Raw genomic sequence first — 18,840 nt, 5'->3', positions numbered from 1 at the left:
AACAAATATTGAAGTGACACTAAGTCTAGATGGTTGTAAAAGGTAATAAAAAAATCGAGTGGGAATTATTCAACAAGCAAATGGGGACATGCTCGCAATCAACAGAGCTGTTAGATCCAAAGCTACAGCAGAGACGTCAGGTGCTTCCTTTACTGCATCATTTGGTTAAAAGTAAAACTTCCTGCAGCAAGATGAAGTTTTGAATATTGATAATGAAGCTTGGTCCCTGTATAAGCATGTCAGTTTAAAGACAACAACATCAGTGTTCTCCCACACAAAACACTGCAGTGTAACATGAGATTTTCATGTATTTTACAGTGCTTGCATTGCTTTGAGCTGTAGTTGATAAAATGCTTGTTTGGTCTGTCATCTGAAATATCCAGACATAAAAGCAGAAAGTGGTGTAATCAAAACATATTTCCCTGACGTGCATTTTACCAGCACCCTTTATCAAACACTTAGAGAGAGCAGCAATTTGAATATGACCTGGTTTATCCTCTTCCTGTTTGTGTGTCTGCTTCAATGTGTATGTCAGCTGCTGTATGGGCTTTATGTGCAATATGTGCGCTTAATATGTGCAACGCTTGCTTAATGTGTCATTTGTTTTCCACCGGGGAACACATTGGAAATGAATGCTTCTAATATACTTTGCACCATTCATGTGTGCATCTGAATGGATATTTTATCATGTATTTACACCCAAAAAGAAGTCAATCAAATCACCCATAAATAAATAAATACACTAATACCCCATTGTGAGTTAAATCCGGATTTTAAGAAAGGCACTTGTCAAAGGACCAAGACTTTCAACAACGATCAAATGCTCCAAAAAGGCAACAACTAGAAAAACACTTGTGGTCTTTGGTTTTTAAAAGTGCTTAGATTGTGCCACGTGATAGAGCCGGTTTACATAACAATTCTGTTCAGTGTAGCGCATTTTGTCCAGGACCAAATATAGCGCTGTAAAGTGGGGGTGTAGTTCAACTAAGGGGACTGAAAAATGTTGTTAGTGCCCCGTTATTTCCATTTTTTGTTAATTTCTTGCATTTTCCATCAATTCTATATCATTTGTGGTTTTGTTTCAAGCCATATGATGAAGTGGTACGAGATAAACAAAGAGACAACTATCAGTGAAATGTAACTGTGATGCAGAGTGCAGCTTGTGCGTTTTTTGTCTGTTAAATGACCTGCAAATAGCCTCAAGATACACTTACCTAAACAAAACATAAATATAATGGATATTAAGGTTTGAAAGATTTAACTAAGTTCTATTTAACATTAGCTTGCCTGTTGCAATTCTATACCTTTCTTCTAGTTTTGTTTTAGGCCATCAAATCAAATGTAAAATTTTTGCAACAAAGTCAGAAAAAGATCACATTTCTTTTGGTGAACTGTCAACTGGAAGACTATGCAGTTTGTGTTTTTTTCCCCTTTATATTTTAAGTAAAGCATTATGAATCAGGTATTGCTATGTTCCTTGTCCTCCATTGACATTATCATCATACATGACTTCACGTCCCATGTGGGAGATTGCAAAACTTTCCTACACGTGGGACACATGCCATATGTTCCACAAACGGCCCTGAAAGACCCACTTATCTCAAACATACCAAAGCAATTTTTTTAGATAGTCTACTGACTGAGATGCTGAATTTCAGCTATGATTTTTGAGTCTCTGATAACCCTAGAGGCCACTACAGATCATTTTAGATAATAAGGTCAGGCTCTTCTAAGATCTCCTGTAACCTAAAAACATCATTATACAATGGTGCAAATAGGAAGTTTTAGTTAAATGGCAATTTTTCAAAAAAGTTGGATGCTATGGGCTGTATCAGTAGTTCATGATTGGTTACATGTTACTCTCCTTTTGAATATCGCAGCATAACAAGATAACCTTTGGCATCCTTAGCATCTTTACAAAGGTTCATTTGAGCTCTAAATAGTCATCAACTTAAACACCGAGTAAGTTAGATGCAAAAATAAGTTGATTATGCAAAGTGGCAGTGTAAAATCTCAAGTTTGTTCCCTCTATTTAAAATTGTGGATGAGCAGCTGTTCCATTTGTTCCATTGCAAAGGCAACTAGCCTTCATCTGTGTCCATGAAAGCCTTAGTGTTATGTAAAGAGAGGGAGCTCTTAACAGATTACAAGGTTTTCTCAAGCAGGATCTGGTTGAATCCTGTCACTCCATTGCTCACCAGGTCTGGATGCATGTCAGCATAGAGAAGTGGAGATCGCCGATAGTGCATCTTTATAGATCCCTGAGGGGAGAAAGGAAAAAAAACATAATATCACCTGTCTCGCATAAAGAAAAGCTATAGGTGATGATGGATGTATTTCACTAAGAAATTTGGATGTATCCTCACCCTGGGTTTAGCCCTTATGGAGGCAAGCCCCTGCTTGTACTGGTTGGTCTCCACCTTGTACTCCCCTCTCCGGGAGGGCAGGCTGAGGGAGGCCATGACAGACATCATCTTCTGGAAGCCGGTGGCAGTCAAAGACACGGTGATGGACGGGGCTGAGGCCAGAGCCAGGCCCATGGGCCACCCTCGCACCGTGACTGGCTCCTGGATGGTGGAGAGCTGCACCGAGCCTCGCTCCCTGACGACAGGGTTCAGCACGGGCATGTCCTCCTCCACAAGCTGCTTCGCATCATCCAGCTCTGCCTCGGCCAAGGAATTCAATAACGCCTGCCATAACAAGAACAAAACACAGCCATTTACAAATTATTTACAACTTCACAAGGAGAACTAGCTAGAAAATACTGTATGATTTGGAGTATGAAATCATGAGTGACATTAAAATAAAATTCATACCCATCATCACAAAAATCGTACTTATTCCATTAGCACCATCAAAACATTAAACTGTGCTGAAAGTAGTTGCTACATTGTCATGTCACAGAGTCCTATCATAAAAATGTTAATATTCAGACTTTTGCTTGACTCTACAGATGGTGTGATGTTTTCTTTCTACTGCTCACCCTCCACCTCCTCCAGGCGGTCTGGATGACTGCAGCTGCGCTGTGCCATCTCTGGACCTGCCTGCGGACCAGCCATGACCGCACCGCTGCAGGGAGCACAAAGCACAAAGCTTCAACATTTGACTGAAAAAAACTAAGCCATTTACACACTGCAAGTGCAATCTATGCACCATATTGTACCACTGTTGGGATGAATGTTTTTATATCCTTTGTGAGGGAGACTAGCATCCAGAACATCTCTCATTAACAGGTGATGAGATGAGCTGCGATTATCTGTGACGGGTTCTGTTGCTTCTGCAGGGATAAGCACAGTCAACCTGAGACGGTGTGTACAGACTCCACCAGCTGGCGCCTGCTGGCCAGACAGTCGGGTCGTAGCGAGCAGACACAGTGGGAGCGAGGCCAGTGAACTCTACTGTTTACACTGAGCTCACTCGGCAGTGCCAGGCCAGGGCATTAAGGGCTTTACCTGCTTGGACCTGGGTGGCGGCCCGTCTCCGGGCGAGGCGTCTGCGCCGTTGGTGCCTTCGCCAGCAGCACTGAATAGAGAAGGCCCGCTGGGATAGGATCTTCTTTCTCTGATCCTCCAGAAACTCCAGCTGCGGGACAGATCAGATCAGATCAGTACTCTTGATTAGACCAGAGCCCAAACCTGCTCTACACTCCTGATTAGCAATAGCTTTAACATTTACCACAACACCTGCTAAGCATTAGATGACCATATTTAGACCGAGAAGATAAATTCAACTGAATTAGAAGCTATTAGCATTATGTAGCAAATCTGAAAATGTTTTCCCACACATTTTTGCATTAAGGTACATCCACTTGATGAAAGTATGTGTAAGAATGTGTCTGTGTGTGTGTGTGTGTGTGTGTGTGTGTGTGTGTGTGTGTGTGTGTGTGTGTGTGTGTGTGTGTGTGTGTGTACAAATGACTGACCATGAACTGGGTCAGAAAAACTTTAGTCCTTCCACAGTGCACCAATGAGCTGCGTGTTTCCCTGTCAAGAGCCTGGCTTTGTAACACCACTCTGAGAAGCTTGTCCACCGCTGGCCGAAGACCGTCCTTGCTGTCAGCCTCCACATCTGAGACAGGGGGGCAACCAGGAATTAGACCGGGCCGAAACAGTCATTTTAAGCACTAGAGACACAATTCAAGTTGGACAACAGAGCCAGTAGCCAGGGTGCAGGCCTAGTGCTGAGCTGCACTCCACTAGTCTAGAGATGCAGTACATTTTTGGCAGTAAATGTCGGTTGGTTAGTTAACACACACACAGTTTAGGTGCAAAGCCACAGACCAAGTAGAAATGCAACACAGACATCAACAGCACTGGTACCACAGAACACTGATATGATTGCTGTGGAATTTGAGGTGAATGTTGGCAATGCATCTTTCAAACCTGATAACATGCAAGTGTAAATCAAGGACAGACAGTAGAGATGTGAAGTATGCCAAAGCATTTGGCGGTGTTCAGGGTTAGTGAGCAGGCTCCTCAAACGTTAATATAACAAGCAGCCCAACAGTGGATCATGACAAATATCAAAGCTCAAGCAAACAATAATCAAGTAGACCAATATAACAAATACATTAAACAACATGCAAAGCAGGTACTGATGGTCAGAAATGCATGCATTTACCTGAAAAGTTCTAAAAGGAGTTGCAAAGTTTTGTTAGAAAAGTCCTGTTTTTATGCACCAAATTGAAAAGTCCCAAGGAGAGTAGAGAATTGAGGACCAAATCTAGTAAGAGGGCTAGTGAAGGAAAAGGAGAATAAACCAGCAGACCTAAAGAGAGGAAATAAAATCACTTTTTTGTCAACTGTAAACATGCTTAAATTGACCTCAACTGCATCAAGCCAGAAACCGTACTTACTGCCATAATGAGCTCCTGACTTGAACACTGAAGATTCAGAAATCAGTCCATACCGTTGTATGAAGCCTTTGAAAGGAATTCTGCACAACAAAACAGAAATGACAAGTCAACCAAAAACCAACAGAAATGAAGCAATGAAGACTAGAGTGAAACAAAGACAAAAATGTGTTACCGTATTGGAAACCCTGCAGCACTAATGTGTATGGTCTCCACAATCCCACAGGCCTCCAGCTGCATAATAACCTGACAACAGACAGGAAAGGTCCTCATTAAGAGTTTTTCCTATTGTGAAAATAGAAAGCACTAATATCCACTGTATCATCTTCAATCACCCCACCAGATACCAGTGCAGAGCATCTACCTCCTCCTTTTTGAAGGTCATCGGCTTGCAGTCCGGGTTAGGTTTGATGCAGCGGGTGTAATGGGGAGTTGTGGTGTGGAGGATCTTCATCAGGCTCTCCAGAGAGTTCTACAGTCAGAGATGAACATCATCAGTGCCATGACAAGATCCAGTGTGGCTAAATTCTGCCAGGAGGAGCACTAGAGGCCCTAACAAGCTTCATAATCCTGGTAATAATGGTTGAGTTGACTCCCACCTTGAACTTGGAGACCACAGTGACTTTACTGAGCCCCCTGGATGTTGGGTTCTCAGTCTCCTTGTCAGCGAAGATCTGGTGAAGCAGAGGGTCGTCAGACTTCTGCAGCAGGTCGATGAGCTCTGGTGGCACCGGGTCCTACAGCAGGAAATCCAGCAGAAAATTAATGGATGGGTCAATGGTCAACTTAATTTAACAGCTACCGACTTTCTTGCATACCTTGTTTTTCTCCATCATGCCCTCTATCTGGTAGTTGACTCTGCCAGCATAATGGGCCACAGTAAAGTGCGGCTCCTTGCTGAACTTATCCCAGCTGATGTTGGCGTTGTCAGAGAGCTCCTTCTCCAGACGGGTCCTGAACTTTTTGGCGTCTGAGGCGCGATTGAGACGACATTCCTGGATAGGCGGGTAAGAAGTTGTACAAAATCCATCTACTCTTGATAATACTTTAAATCAATCAATTCATGCACAAGTCATGAAAAAGACCAGCAGACCTCATTTAGAAGAGAAAGGACGCTGGTAGGGCTGCCCTCTATCAGGTCCAGACAGCTCTGGTTGTCCTGGTATTTGACGAAGGACCACTCCAACCCCTCTGACACATATTCCTCCTGGGAGGAGCAGATATGAAAGTAGATATTCAATCCCGCCAACCAAAGTGTTCACATACCCAAGGAAAAAACTATTCATCCAATTGAATTATAGGAAACCCATTATTTCACATCAGAGGCGAGGCAAGACAAACATTATCATATCCGCTCATTTCATCTTCAGATTATCAACTAATCGGATAATCAAATGACTTTAAATGAAATGACAGAATAAGAACAAAAATAAGAATAGAATAGAATAGGAAGAATAAAAAAATAGAGGGATAAAGAGGAATAGTGCTTTAAGTAGAAGCTATGCTGAAACAATGCTTCCAACGTTTCATTAAAAGTGTTCACAGACTGTTCTATTAGAGTTTTCCACAGACAGAGGGTCGTAAAGACTGAACGAAGCCTCCATAAGTCTCTGAGCCCCAGAGGTCGAGACAACAAGGAGAGGACCATCAGAGCGTCTGAGGCTCTGCTGAGGTCTCTGCATGGAAACAGCAAGCTGAGAAGAGCTACCTGCTGGGCTCTGAGATAGTGGGCCACAAAGTGCTGCTGGAGTTTCTCATTGGCGTAGTTGATGCACAGCTGCTCCAGGTTATTGATCTGAAAGCACTCAAACCCGTACACATCTAGAAGACCTGGAGATCACAGAGAGGACTGTGTGAGCTTGAACAAAGAGACTAAAGAAAGACAGATAGGTATGTATGCAACATAGTCAAAGAAAATAATTTTTGTACCTATGAAATTGCACCAAGTGGAGTTGTCTGCACATATGCTGTTGTTGATGAATGTAACCAGCCATTCAAATAATCTGTTAAAGAAAATAACTCAATTAATCCCCCAAAAATAGAGACAGCCAATAATTATAAACAGTGACTAAAGGGCATGTCTCCCTTACTGTGTACAGTACACAAAACGGGTATGATGGTTTCACATTTAAGTGGTTGATAGAAAGGAATGTTTGATAACAGAGGCTCGGCCGCAGCGCAAAAACAAGCTCCAGCATGACCAGCGCTTTTCACTCAATATTATCAGTCTGACAAATTTCCATGATCTGTTTGCAAATCAAATCCTCATTCTTACTGGGCGTAGATGACCTTGGCCAGGCAGTCTCTCCTAACGCTGCACTCGGACTGGGAGCAGGGCTTGAGGACGCTCTGCTTCCCGGCCTTCAGCGTCCTCACTCTCAGACAGGTCTGCAGCTCCTCCACAGGGACGCACAGCAGCCCAGCAGCCCGCTGCAAGAAGTCTGCCGAAGGCAACAGTGGAATTTCATGTATGTTGGTAATTGACGTCAGGGAGCACAGTGTCACGGAATTTATAATTTAATCCAGCAGCTGGCAATATGGGAATACAGTCCAATCGATTGCCAACAAAGGTTAGAGAAGCATTTTATTGTCAAAGTGGGGTGGACCCGCTCCGCCAGCCAGGCTACGAAAATGGGAAAATCTCTCCACACATACACACACAAACAATTAACATTATAATAATACCAGATTTTTACATAGAAATCAAACCCTTGTAAGAGTGTAAAAAAATGGTTTGTCAGAATGATGCCATACGGAACTAATCTCTTGAACAACATAGCTTTTGGATTGAAATCAGCATTAAAAACTTTGATAGAAGAGATTTCAAGCATTCTATGACTGGAATGCAAGTGACATTATGTGAAATAAAATCATATCCAATACCTTTAGATTGTTCCTCCAGGTTACAAGGTTGCGATTCATCCGTGGAGGAGGAGAAACTGACATTGCCCAGCTGCAAAATCCCTGCTAATATCTGTTACACCAAAGAGAAGAAATGAGATGCTATGCTTACAAAGAAAGATAATCAAGGACGCATATAAAGATAGATTTAAATATAAATACCTTACCTTAAATATTTGTCTCTGCCTCTCTGCATTAATGCCCAGGTGAATCATTGCCTCTACGGTCTCATGAAAACAATCTTCTGCAAAACATTCAAAGGAAGAGCAAAGTTACTCATGAAAATCACTGTTCAGAAAAAACAGATCAGTTTAAAAATGCCTAAATACAACAAATAAAGACCAACCCTCCACTGTTTTTTCAGCATTTGGAAGCCAGACAAACTGTTGGTCGTGTGGCATCCTCCACTCCTTTCTCTGCTCATCTGTGGCCCCTTTCAACATCTGAAACACAATAAGCTCTCAGCATCTATAGTGTATAAATAACAAATTGCAATACCATAACCTACAGCCACTTATAGCCCATTATAAACAGCAATAATTTACAGAACCAAATCACCCCACACTATACAAGAAATCTTCTTGTACAATGATCACCCATACTTAAATGTAGCCACGGTTCAACTGTCAAGAGTTCAGGATTACACATGAGATTTAGTGTCTTTTAACTTGCCTGGTAAAAGATGTGGAAGTTCCTCTCGTTAGCCGGCTGGCAGGCCACCCTGGTCTTCTCCAGCAAATACGTTTGCACCGACGCCCCCACTAACAGTTGACACCTTCATGACAAATAGCGTGTTTAGCTGAATAAACAGATCATCGGCCTGTCCTACACTTCCTCTCTGCAAAAATGAGCTGATGACATGCAGTGCAGTGATGAAGGAAGTACAAGAGGTACCTGTCTAGCTGGAGCTGGATGTACTTTCCAAAGCGACTGCTGTTGTTATTCCGCAGAGTACAGGCATTGCCTACACAGGGGATAAAGCTTTGACTGAGTGACGGTCCACAGCAACAATGTTCAAGTCAACAAGAAACCAGTGGCAAGCCGTCTCACCAAAAGCTTCCATGATGGGGTTGGAGTCCAGCACCCTCTTCTCGATCCGCTCCACCGTGTTCTGACTCTTCACCACTGAGGAGGAGGCGGCCACAGTGGCGTAGTATTTCATCAGGCAGCGGGACGTCCAGGTCTAGAATGTAGAAAGAAGATCATTCAGAGACCACCAAGAATCAGAGCTCAGCCTGGCAAAATAAATCACTAGTCAACTAATAATAAGCATAACATAGTATGTGTTGATTCACCTTTCCTGCGCCGCTCTCACCACTGACCACCAAGGACTGGTTGACCGGCTCCAGCTGGCCCTGCACATTCCTGTAGGCCTCTTCCGCCACAATAAAGATATGTGGTTTGAACTCCTGTGGAGAACAATATCACAGACATGTTAAATGTAATGTCACTGCTTCTTCTTTAATACCAGCAGAACGTGTGTAAGTCAGTTTGATAACGCCAAGAGACCAGTGTGATCAGTAAATACCTGAGGCTGAGTTGCAGAGTGATACTCCTTCATCACATCCAGAGAGTAAAGGTCTGGGATGGGCTGGAAGGGGTTGAGTGCCACCAAGGTGCAGCCCGCATGGGTGTAAAACACCTTCACACTGTACCTGGCCTGCAGGCATTTCAGCACTGCCAGAGAAATAAACAGGATGTATTCATTAGCATTGGGCACACATAGGAAAAGCTTGAAGGAATAAGAAATCCCCAAACAGAACAATGAGCTTAACAAGTCTCAAAACTGAATGTCACTGACAGAAAGTCAGAAAGGTGAATAAACTGATATCATTTCTGATACAATCTCATTTTTAGAGGGGTGTCAGGTCAGGTGTTTTCAGTCTCAAAACCTACATGCTAAACAATACTAACCAACACCACTGGAGGCGACAACAGGAGAATACCCAAGAACTAGATTCATTTGATCCAAAGGCTTTCTCCACTGAGCCACCAGAACGCCCCCCAGAAGCTTTCTGGCAACATGCAGCCCAACTTGTAGTCAAAACCACCAGCAAATTTCCTGGGAGGTTCTGGGGTCTGACGGGTCTTCTCATACTGATAAATCCAGTATCATGGATAGATAGATAAATAGATAGTTTTTGTGAGCCTACTCCAGTCAGATCAGTAAACCACAGGTCAGAGTTGATGACTCTAAACATGGCTCCACTCTAAACACGACAATTTGTAAATCTAAGACAGCTCCAATGCTCCAGACCACTAAAATGGCAAAGGATATGGCTATGGATATGATGTGTCACCTGTAGCATTTCTGAAAAATATTAAAGCTCTGAATGCACTGTTCAAACTCTTTGACTATTGCTTTGAACATGACATCATCCAAACAATATGGAAATACAGCATAATCGACCCTACAGCCTATTAACCTATTAACCAGAGAAGAGTCCTGCTGCAGTACCATGGTATTAGCCTGACCTCTACTGTTAATAAGCTGTACTGTTGTGTTTTGTTTGACAGCATTTTCTTTGGGCTGAAAAAAGTAACAGCATAGCAGATTAACTAAAGCCCTTCAGAGAGAAACAGAGCTGCCTTTATGATATCAAAACATTAACTACAATTATAGATTCAATGGAAATTTAAAAAGTCTCTGTTCTTTTATAGACTTCTCTAAAGCTTTTGACCACATTAATAGAGCTATGTGAAGTAAGCATGACGGTCTTGTTATGGTAAGACTAAATGGCTGCCTAACTGACTGGTGCCTTGCTAATAGTAGTTCAAAACAGGGCTACATCAATTTTATTTTAATGGGCATCAACAATCTAGCAATCAAAGCTTTATGGTGTCTGTATGTATTCTTTTATATGCCAAGGACATTGCACTAGTTCTCTCAATCAGAATGAGAGCTGCAAGAAATGTTTTGTATTGTTTTGAAATGGTACAAACAATGGAGAGTGAAAATGAAAACTGATAAAACAAAATGTTGCACATTATAGAAACTTTTCAATTCATATATCATGCTTCCCATTTACCTATGGCCCTACTACATCACAACTTTATAATGAAATAAATGAATACAAGTATCTGGCTGATTATCACTGTTTTTTGGGTATGTGTCTGTTAAGTATATAGTCAACAAAGCAAACCATGCCCTTGGTTCTGTGTTTAATGCCCCCATAATGTTACATCAGAGCAATTATTCATGCATTAATGCTGTGTTTATCATCCCTGCAGATTTTATCTTGACATGGGTAAATACACACCAAATACTGCAATCCAAGGTGACATGAGCTGGAAAACATTTGTGTCACCACTGGCTGTGTATTAAGTTTATGCAACATGTCAAACAAGCGTCTTTGTGAAATGTTTAGTTTCATGGGCTACAACATGCTCCAACAACAAAGAATTTTATATGCAATTCAAAATAAATTATTTAGCACAAATAACACGTCCCATTTATCTGCTCATCGCAGACTTAGAAACGGCACTGTCAGGGAATAATGAATTTTCTATCGGTGTCATCTTTTCTGTAGTTATAATCGGGTGTACTTGACTTTGCACCCTCTTCTCTTCACCCTCTACCTCTCTAAGCTCTCATTGACACACTGCCACATACAATGGCAGCCTCTCCCTTGGGCTCAGACAGATCATGAATCAGACTGTTGGAAGCATTGCAGCCTAAAAAACTGGCAAGAGCTTTTATCAACATTTCTGACATCAGATAAGTGAGAGAAGTCTCTGCGTAAAAGCCCTGACCTTCACTGTTCTTCTCACCATTAGCACACTTTCTGCTTGGGAGTAACAAGCCTGTTGTCTTCTTGACTTGGTTATGAAGTTAAGAACAAGCCTTGTTCATTAGCTACCACTGCAACCAGGACTAGAAGCAGCCACAGAGAAAAATGAGCAAATGTGACTGAAAACTCACAATAGGTAAAACGACTCAAGGGTGACCCACTCCATCAGCAGGCGCTACCACCAATCCCTGTGATACAATATCTCTTCAAAGCGGTTCCAGAGGCCCACATCATTACAGCCCTACTTGTTACCTGTTGTTGGGGTCACTGGGTTGACTTTGGTGAGGTCGTCGTAGGTGTGGAGCTGGTCTTCGTCTACCAGGAAGGCCTGGATTTCTCCCTCCAGTGAATCATTCAGAGACTGGCGATGAGGATGGACTTTCTTGCCCACTCCCTTCGCCTATATGGAGGAGGCAAAGAGTGAGTCAAACACACAAAGAGAAGAGACACTGTGCTCAAAACTTGAGCTGGCACAAGTGTTGGTACAATAATAAACATGTTAATTAGGGATACCAAAGAATTTAACAATTTATATAGGTACATTTTAGGCATTTAGTCTGTGCTCTCGTCCACGTAGTGACTTACAATCAATGCATAAACAGAAAAAGCTTAAATTCTTGATCATAATGGATAGAGATGTGCAGGATGATGAAATAAGAGTCAGGGAGAAAAGGTAGAAGGTTCTTTATGTATATATCCTTTGTTATTCCTATGGTCTAGGACAGTCTAATCAATATTTATAACATGAACTCTCTCCAAAAGCCAGAAACCAGACAACTGAGAGCCAAACCAGTGATGTCTTTGAGTCTGAAGACAATACATTTAGAAAGATGGCAAAGGTAGTATTCTCAGTATGAGGATACATTTCCTGGCTCTGAACTGACACCAGTATGACAAAATAAAGTTTATTTAGGCATTAAAAAGTCAAACATTATGTGGGTCCATAAAATCAGTGTAATATTTATGGTTTATGGAGCAGCTACACACTTTTCATCTCAATGCCATCATAGGTTCAAGTATTAGTTCTCGGCTTTGGGAGAGTCCGTGATCACAAATACTGATTACATACAAAGTATAAAAATTCTCATGGACACCAGGTCTTACACACATAATCTTTTTTCCAGAACCACTTATTGGTCAATGTGTCATGTGTAATTCACAGCGATCACAATTACTTAAGCCTGGACATAAGGAAGCCTACTTTATCCTGCCAAGATCACATGGCACTGGACCTGCAGCCTGACACTGTAAACAGTCTGAACTTGTAGAACTAGTGCAGACAGATGTAATCCATCACATTATCCGGCTATCGCTCATAATAGATTCTGCAAGGGCATCTATGATCACTTCTCCTCCGGACACTATTACACATAAAGTTAGTTTTAACCCAGCTAAATATCTTTAATGTTGTGAATTAAACACCGAACTCTACACTGCTAATAATTTGACCTGAGCACCTTGAGTTTCGCTATAACACATCATGATATAGGTTCTGGCAGTTTATAGAGTTTAGGTAAATTTTAGGTATATTAGATAATATAATGTTAGATTATCATTTTAGAAAGCATGGCGTCAAGTGGCTTGTTGTCATTTTAAAACGGCGGTTACACAACATTGTATGAAGAATGAGAGCAAAAATGCTTAATTAATATTTGATTTAAGCAATATAGTTATTGAACAATAGCTAAACAACGTGGTTGCTCAGCGACACCGGTATGACTAGCCCTGGAAACGTTACGTACTGTTCTCTCAAACCAAGCTTCATTCAAAAAACTGGCAATTTAATTTTGTCTTGCTCACTGGCAAACCTACTTAACCTCGTAGAACATAACTTCAAGACTTTTTTGTGAATATAAATTTGTGACACTAGCAGACTCGGCAAATGTATGATCCACCAAGCAGTGCCTATTTTAGTAAAAAAAATCACTTTTAGAACTAACGTAGTTAGTTTGCTTTTCCCCCACATTTTGCTTCGACCAAAACACACCGTGGTGGGCAGTCGCGAGCACTATGGCCCACTTCTATATACTGAAATTGTATTGAAATAACTGCTGCTTGGTGGATCACCTGTATGCCAAATTAACAACCGGCCACTGACGATTCGTAAAATGTCTCCTACTAGGTGTGTGCGTTTTGCGTATAAGCAAGGTAGCATTAAATTGCCAGATTTTTGAATTGAGTTTGGCGTAACGTTAACCCAACACACACCGGGGCGGCTTTGGGGTGAGTGTCGACTTTCAGCTAACGTTACCGCATATTTGTTATGTGGCGACACTAGTTGTACGTTTATCGGGTATTTTACAAAGGCTTTGAATGTGACTCAGCCAATCTGTTAAAGTTTTCATTAACTTTTAATTTGGTTAACTAAACTTCTGAGCCACTAGTGTTACTGTCGGCACAACGCTGGCAACTTACCTTTCCCCCTCCATGTCTATATCCTGCTCTAGTACGTTGGTCCTCCGCAGAATTCATGGATTTTAGCGTTACGGGTATTTTCTCCAGGGAATGTTCTTCACATCGATCACTAAAACTATGATAAAAACTGTTCTCTGCCTTCTAACAAAGACCAGTAGTTTATTAGTCTCACTCTGCCGCCATTAATCAAGACATTTTCCTCTGCTGTCATAAAATTCCACAAGGACAAGTATGACTTTTCTGTTCCCGGCTGCCTGCCTCCCTCCCTAACCACATCCACTTCTTCCCGCCCTCTTCCTGATGCTGCACAGGCCACGCCCACCAGAGCTGAAAACCACACGGGTAAACTTTGCCCTGAAGACAGACTTGAAGGCAGCCGGACTTGACCTGCATTCGCTGTAGGTTGGAACCCAGAAATCTCCAATTATACCCCTTTCCCCAATTTCCCTAGGTCGACACTCTCAGCTTCATATTCATGTCCTGATCTGACCTAGGGTTCAACTGATAAGGGTGTTTGGAGGCCTATACCAGTATTGGAGCTGCCGATAGACAATATTTTGTGCCAATATTCAATATCTTTAAATTTGATAATTTTCCCCCCAACAAATGACAAGTATTCAATGTTTCCCCAGAGTGTTATTTCTGTCAGTTTCATGGAGCAACGCTGCTGGATTGTCTGTCGAAGTTTCCTCCCTGTCAGTCAAGTAGGCTTTTCACATCAGCTCTGCTGCTGTCAGATAGATGGTTTATCTTCCTCCTTACTTTCAACATTTGTGGAGGTTTTTGAATAGTCATACTTGCACAGGATGCTGTGTCTTTTTAAGGCAGATAAAGTTGCTAAGTGTTTGGTTTTTTTCTCTGAAATATGAAATAAGATCAGTATTTGCTGAAATATGCTTATAGGGTGCTATTTGAATCTACTGTTTTGTTTTTTATAGTCATTTAGCTACAAGTCATTACTGAGGGCAAATGTTGCCCGTGTGAACTCGCTGCGCGCTTGCTCATTCAGGTACCTTCAGGGCACCTCGAAAATAAGATGTTTTGCTTCCCGTTTTGTGCTGTCAAAACTTGAAAACGTGTGTAAAGTATTCACTAGATATAACTAATCAAATAAATTTGGTAGAAAGCTGATTGATTTGAATTACAGACACATTCCATTACAATATTAGTGAAAAAGACAAATAGGCCAATAAGTAATGCAAGACCAGAGGCAATGTGGTGTAGGATATGTCTTTTCAAGCCTTGCAAACTGGGACAAAAATACCTGACTAGCAGTAATTGATTTAATCCCTAATCTGGGGCCAGTTGCATAAAGATAGACCTGGTCTTAGACTTAAATGTGACTTTAAGTCAAACTTGCTATAGACATTTATATTTACCTGTTCCTACTACTACTTGGTTGTTGTAGATCTCTAATGGGTTGTTTCTGTCTCTAAAGACTCGCTCTCTTCTTCGGACACTTCCCAAAAACCAAAGACTTGGCATCTTGTATGAAACAGCTACAGTATTTAAACGTCCCACTCTGACAGTTAGGCCGACTCGTTGCCGTAACAACAAAATTCTTAACTCAAGATTAGCCAGGGGGAAGGTGGCTAACATTCCTACCTCAAAATAAGTCAGTTGTAATATTTAAGTAACAGACAGTCTTAATTAGACTATTCCAACCTGAGAATCTAAGACCAGTCTAAGGCTTAGTCTAGTCTTAAACTAGCTTTATGCAATTGTAGAGGCTGGAGATAGTCTAGCTAATGAGATAGTGAGAACTGCAGGCAATATGAGAGAGGGAGGCTGAGATCTTGTTGATATGTTCTCTCAGAATGACCATAAAGCAATACCATTGATTATTTTATTTTATGTTTTATTTTTTTTTAACAATCTGGTCTATCATTTGCAATGGCTGGATTTCTTTTCTATTTGTTTTAAGGTGCCCATTGTTGTAGAGAGTGATCAGTTTTAACAAAATTAAACTTCAAGATAAAACATGGTGATGAATTAGTGCACACATTCTGAACACAGTATGTGTGGATTATACTACATATAAAGGCAATGATACACGAGCAACACTTTGAGGCACTGTTGGCAATATTGATTTGATTTGATTTAAAAAAAAAAAAAAAAAAAAAGATCCTTGCAATGCCTAATACTTCCCCCTAACACAGCCAAGGACGCAAGGAACCGCATGAGCTCGCTGCGGGGAACTCCGAGTCCCGGTTAGTCGGAAGTTTCCGGGAATCCGAGCCGTCTTGAATGCAGCATTGGAACCGCAGAACACGGAAATGAGCGACGCCAGTGTTGTGTGCGGAGCTTTCTGAAAACATGAAGCCTCTGTAAACAGCAATGCTGTAGTAAAAAAAAGAAAAGAAAAGGTATTTTTGAGTGAATCTGTATCCCACCACGCTTTTCAGACAAGCCCGTGGTAAGTACTGATATAACACGACTGACAAAGTGACAGGTAACGTGATGTTAACGTTGTAGGTTACTGGACTTGGCCCTGCCAGGACTGTAATATTGTAGAGCCTACCGGTTTGGCTAGTATTAGTGGGCTTGCTGAAAGCTAGTGCACTACTGTTCTTCAAATTAATCACATTAAGATTAGTATCTGAAAATATAATTGCTATTAGGCTACTACTAGGACTACTAATGTTACTACTACTGCTACTGCGACTACGACTACTACCACTGCTACTGCTACTACTACTACCACTGCTACTGCTACTACTACGACTACTGTTACTGCTACTACTACTGCTACTACTACTGCGACTGTGACTACTACTATTAAGAATAAGAATGAGTTAGAAAGATCTGGGAGATTGTTCAGCAGCCTTGCAGTTGTTGTGGTGAATAATGAACTTGAATGTTGGCAGGCGATGTCTCAGCGGGAACTGAAGGAGGCGTTCGTCAGCAACCTGAACGGGACCAGCCTGCAGGAAGTGGCCCTGGGCTCATTTCTGGCCCCAGTGTGCCTCATCAACAGAGCGGTGGTCCTGATTCTCTATCATCAGGGCACAGGGAGTCTCCCGCTGCCGTTCCCATGGATGTCTCACCTCCTCCTGGACTTCTCCACGGTCATCCTCCCCCTGGTCCTCTCCTGCACCATCCTGAGTGACATCCTTCACCAGGTCATCATGGGCCTGGCCTTGGTGTCGGGGTGCATGCTGTGCTTCATCTATCGCACCAACAGCCACCCGCAGAGCGCCGCCAAGAGCTTCCTCCAGACCCATGTTCAGAGCGACCAGATCCCCTTTGTGACTATCTTTCGAGTGCTCGTGAACGTGAAAACGGCCATCAGCATTCTGGCAGTGGACTTCAGCGTCTTCCCGAGGCGGTATGCTAAAACCGAAACCTACGGGACGGGGGTCATGGACTTTGGCGTTGGAGCTTATGTCTTTGCGAATGCCCTAGTCTGTCCAGAGGCACGGAGAAAGAACGTCTCGGGGTCCAAGATGAATCATGTCACCAAGCAGCTGCTGTCTGTCTGGCCCCTGGTCGTCCTGGGGATGGGAAGGCTGGCGAGTGTCAAAATGACCGGCTACCATGAGCATGTGACAGAATACGGCGTTCACTGGAACTTCTTCTTCACACTAGCCATAGTCAGAGTTGCGGCCTCTATGCTCTTGGCTCTACTCCCAGTCGGTCAGTCGTGGGTCTTTGCCCTGCTGATCGGCGGTCTTTACCAGTATGCTCTGGAGACAACAGGTCTCAAGTCTTTCCTCATCCACAACGACGACAGAGAGAAGGACTTTCTGCATGCCAACAAGGAGGGCATCTTCTCCGTCGTGGGCTACATCGCCATCTACATGGCGGGAGCTCAGATCGGACTGTATGTGATGCGGCCAAGAAGCCAAGTCAGAGAGTGGCTGAAAGCGATGGGCAGCCTCTTGTTGGGAAGCGGCGTGCTGTACGCTGCTTTGTTCACATGTCAGGCGCTTGTGGAGCCGGTGTCCCGCCGCTTGGCCAATCTACCTTTCTGCATCTGGAATGTCGCTCAGTCCTTGTTCTTTATGTCCTGCCTTGGCGTAGCTGATGTGATTTTGCTTTATTTCAAAAGAATGTCAGGCTGTCACTTTGTACCGTCGTCATGGAATTCGTATAAAAAAGAAGCGGACTCCCTTTCTGACAAAAAGAGAAGCGAGGTGGACGGACTTTGCCTCATTCAAGCGGTCAGCAGGAATCAGTTGTTATTTTTCATGCTCGCAAATGTAATGACAGGCTTGACCAACGTGTTGGTAGACACATTTAGTCGCAGTGACTCATTTTCGGTGTGTGTTTTGCTGTCATACATGTTCACAAATTGCTCTGTAATATATGTTTTACATCTCTGTGGGATTACAGTAAAATTCTGGTGAAGTTTGCTTTTGCAAAACTACAATATCACTTCATGCATTTTGAAATGTTTTGTGTGGCAGAGTGAAATACTGGAATTCAGAGCAATTAAAACATGGAGAAGATTTTTTTTTAATGTCATAAGATTTGAACTGTGATGCTTAAGTTATCTTTGTACATGCTGTGTGATGTTTATGCTCATATATGCTTATCTTAATAAAATGATGTCCCACAGCCAGTGAGGACATGGGCTATTACAAATACATCTGTGGCCAGGACACATTGCTGAATGTTCTTGAATGATTCACCTTTGACAATGTTATTTAAATGCAAATTAAATTTGTTAAATCACTGCATTTTCACTACTGAATAATATTACCTATTGTAAAGCACAGGCCTACTATGGTATTTTAAAGACTGGGTCAGTAGTAGGTCTGAGCTTTTCATAGGAGGAGAGCTAACATGAATTTTGTATGTCATGTCTGTAAACACTGGAGTAAAATAGCCTGCATTTGGAAATTGTAGAAACATGGCACTACATGTTCCATCTACCGA

At 42.2% G+C, this 18,840-nt stretch overlaps 2 protein-coding genes across 3 annotated transcripts; one reads left to right on the top strand and one right to left on the bottom strand.

Annotated features, from left to right (window-relative positions):
* Positions 1-1,432: 1,432 nt before the first annotated feature.
* On the bottom strand, positions 1,433-14,182 carry LOC144538280 (unconventional myosin-XIX-like). Its single transcript, XM_078282354.1, has 24 exons — positions 13,960-14,182; positions 11,797-11,944; positions 9,282-9,430; positions 9,049-9,162; positions 8,804-8,936; positions 8,648-8,717; positions 8,426-8,528; positions 8,100-8,196; positions 7,921-7,997; positions 7,736-7,826; positions 7,128-7,293; positions 6,782-6,855; positions 6,561-6,682; positions 5,946-6,059; positions 5,671-5,847; positions 5,452-5,589; positions 5,217-5,324; positions 5,028-5,098; positions 4,856-4,935; positions 3,923-4,068; positions 3,453-3,582; positions 2,984-3,069; positions 2,367-2,690; positions 1,433-2,261 (listed from the first exon to the last, which is right to left on the bottom strand). Exons 1-24 carry the CDS (start codon positions 14,014-14,016, stop codon positions 2,145-2,147), a joined length of 2,892 nt encoding a protein of 963 aa, XP_078138480.1. The 5' UTR covers positions 14,017-14,182; the 3' UTR covers positions 1,433-2,144.
* A 2,079-nt stretch (positions 14,183-16,261) lies between these two features.
* LOC144538278 (glucosaminyl-phosphatidylinositol-acyltransferase PIGW-like) lies at positions 16,262-18,637 on the top strand. Of its 2 annotated transcripts, none has more exons than XM_078282352.1 (2): positions 16,262-16,375; positions 16,839-18,637. In XM_078282352.1, the coding sequence occupies exon 2, from the start codon at positions 16,998-17,000 to the stop codon at positions 18,306-18,308; it is 1,311 nt and encodes a 436-aa protein (XP_078138478.1). In that variant the 5' UTR covers positions 16,262-16,375; positions 16,839-16,997; the 3' UTR covers positions 18,309-18,637. The 2 variants fall into 2 exon arrangements, with proteins under 2 accessions (XP_078138478.1, XP_078138476.1); XM_078282350.1 differs by having other exon boundaries at positions 16,827-18,637.
* Positions 18,638-18,840: the final 203 nt, after the last annotated feature.

This window comes from Centroberyx gerrardi, unplaced genomic scaffold (genome assembly GCF_048128805.1).
Source record: "Centroberyx gerrardi isolate f3 unplaced genomic scaffold, fCenGer3.hap1.cur.20231027 Scaffold_85, whole genome shotgun sequence".
NCBI classification, from domain to species: domain Eukaryota; kingdom Metazoa; phylum Chordata; class Actinopteri; order Beryciformes; family Berycidae; genus Centroberyx; species Centroberyx gerrardi.
This window is presented reverse-complemented; position numbering and strand designations above follow the sequence as displayed.

Excerpts from the sequence above, each read along its gene's own strand:
- LOC144538280 (XM_078282354.1), bottom strand. The coding sequence starts at position 14,016 with ATGAATTCTGCGGAGGACCAACGTACTAGAGCAGGATATAGACATGGA. Across the intron at positions 8,937-9,048 it reads GTGAGAGCGGCGCAGGAAAG|ACCTGGACGTCCCGCTGCCT; the intron begins GTGAATCAACAC and ends TCTACATTCTAG. Across the intron at positions 5,099-5,216 it reads TGACCTTCAAAAAGGAGGAG|GTTATTATGCAGCTGGAGGC; the intron begins GTAGATGCTCTG and ends GTCTGTTGTCAG.
- LOC144538278 (XM_078282350.1), top strand. The coding sequence starts at position 16,830 with ATGTCTCAGCGGGAACTGAAGGAGGCGTTCGTCAGCAACCTGAACGGG.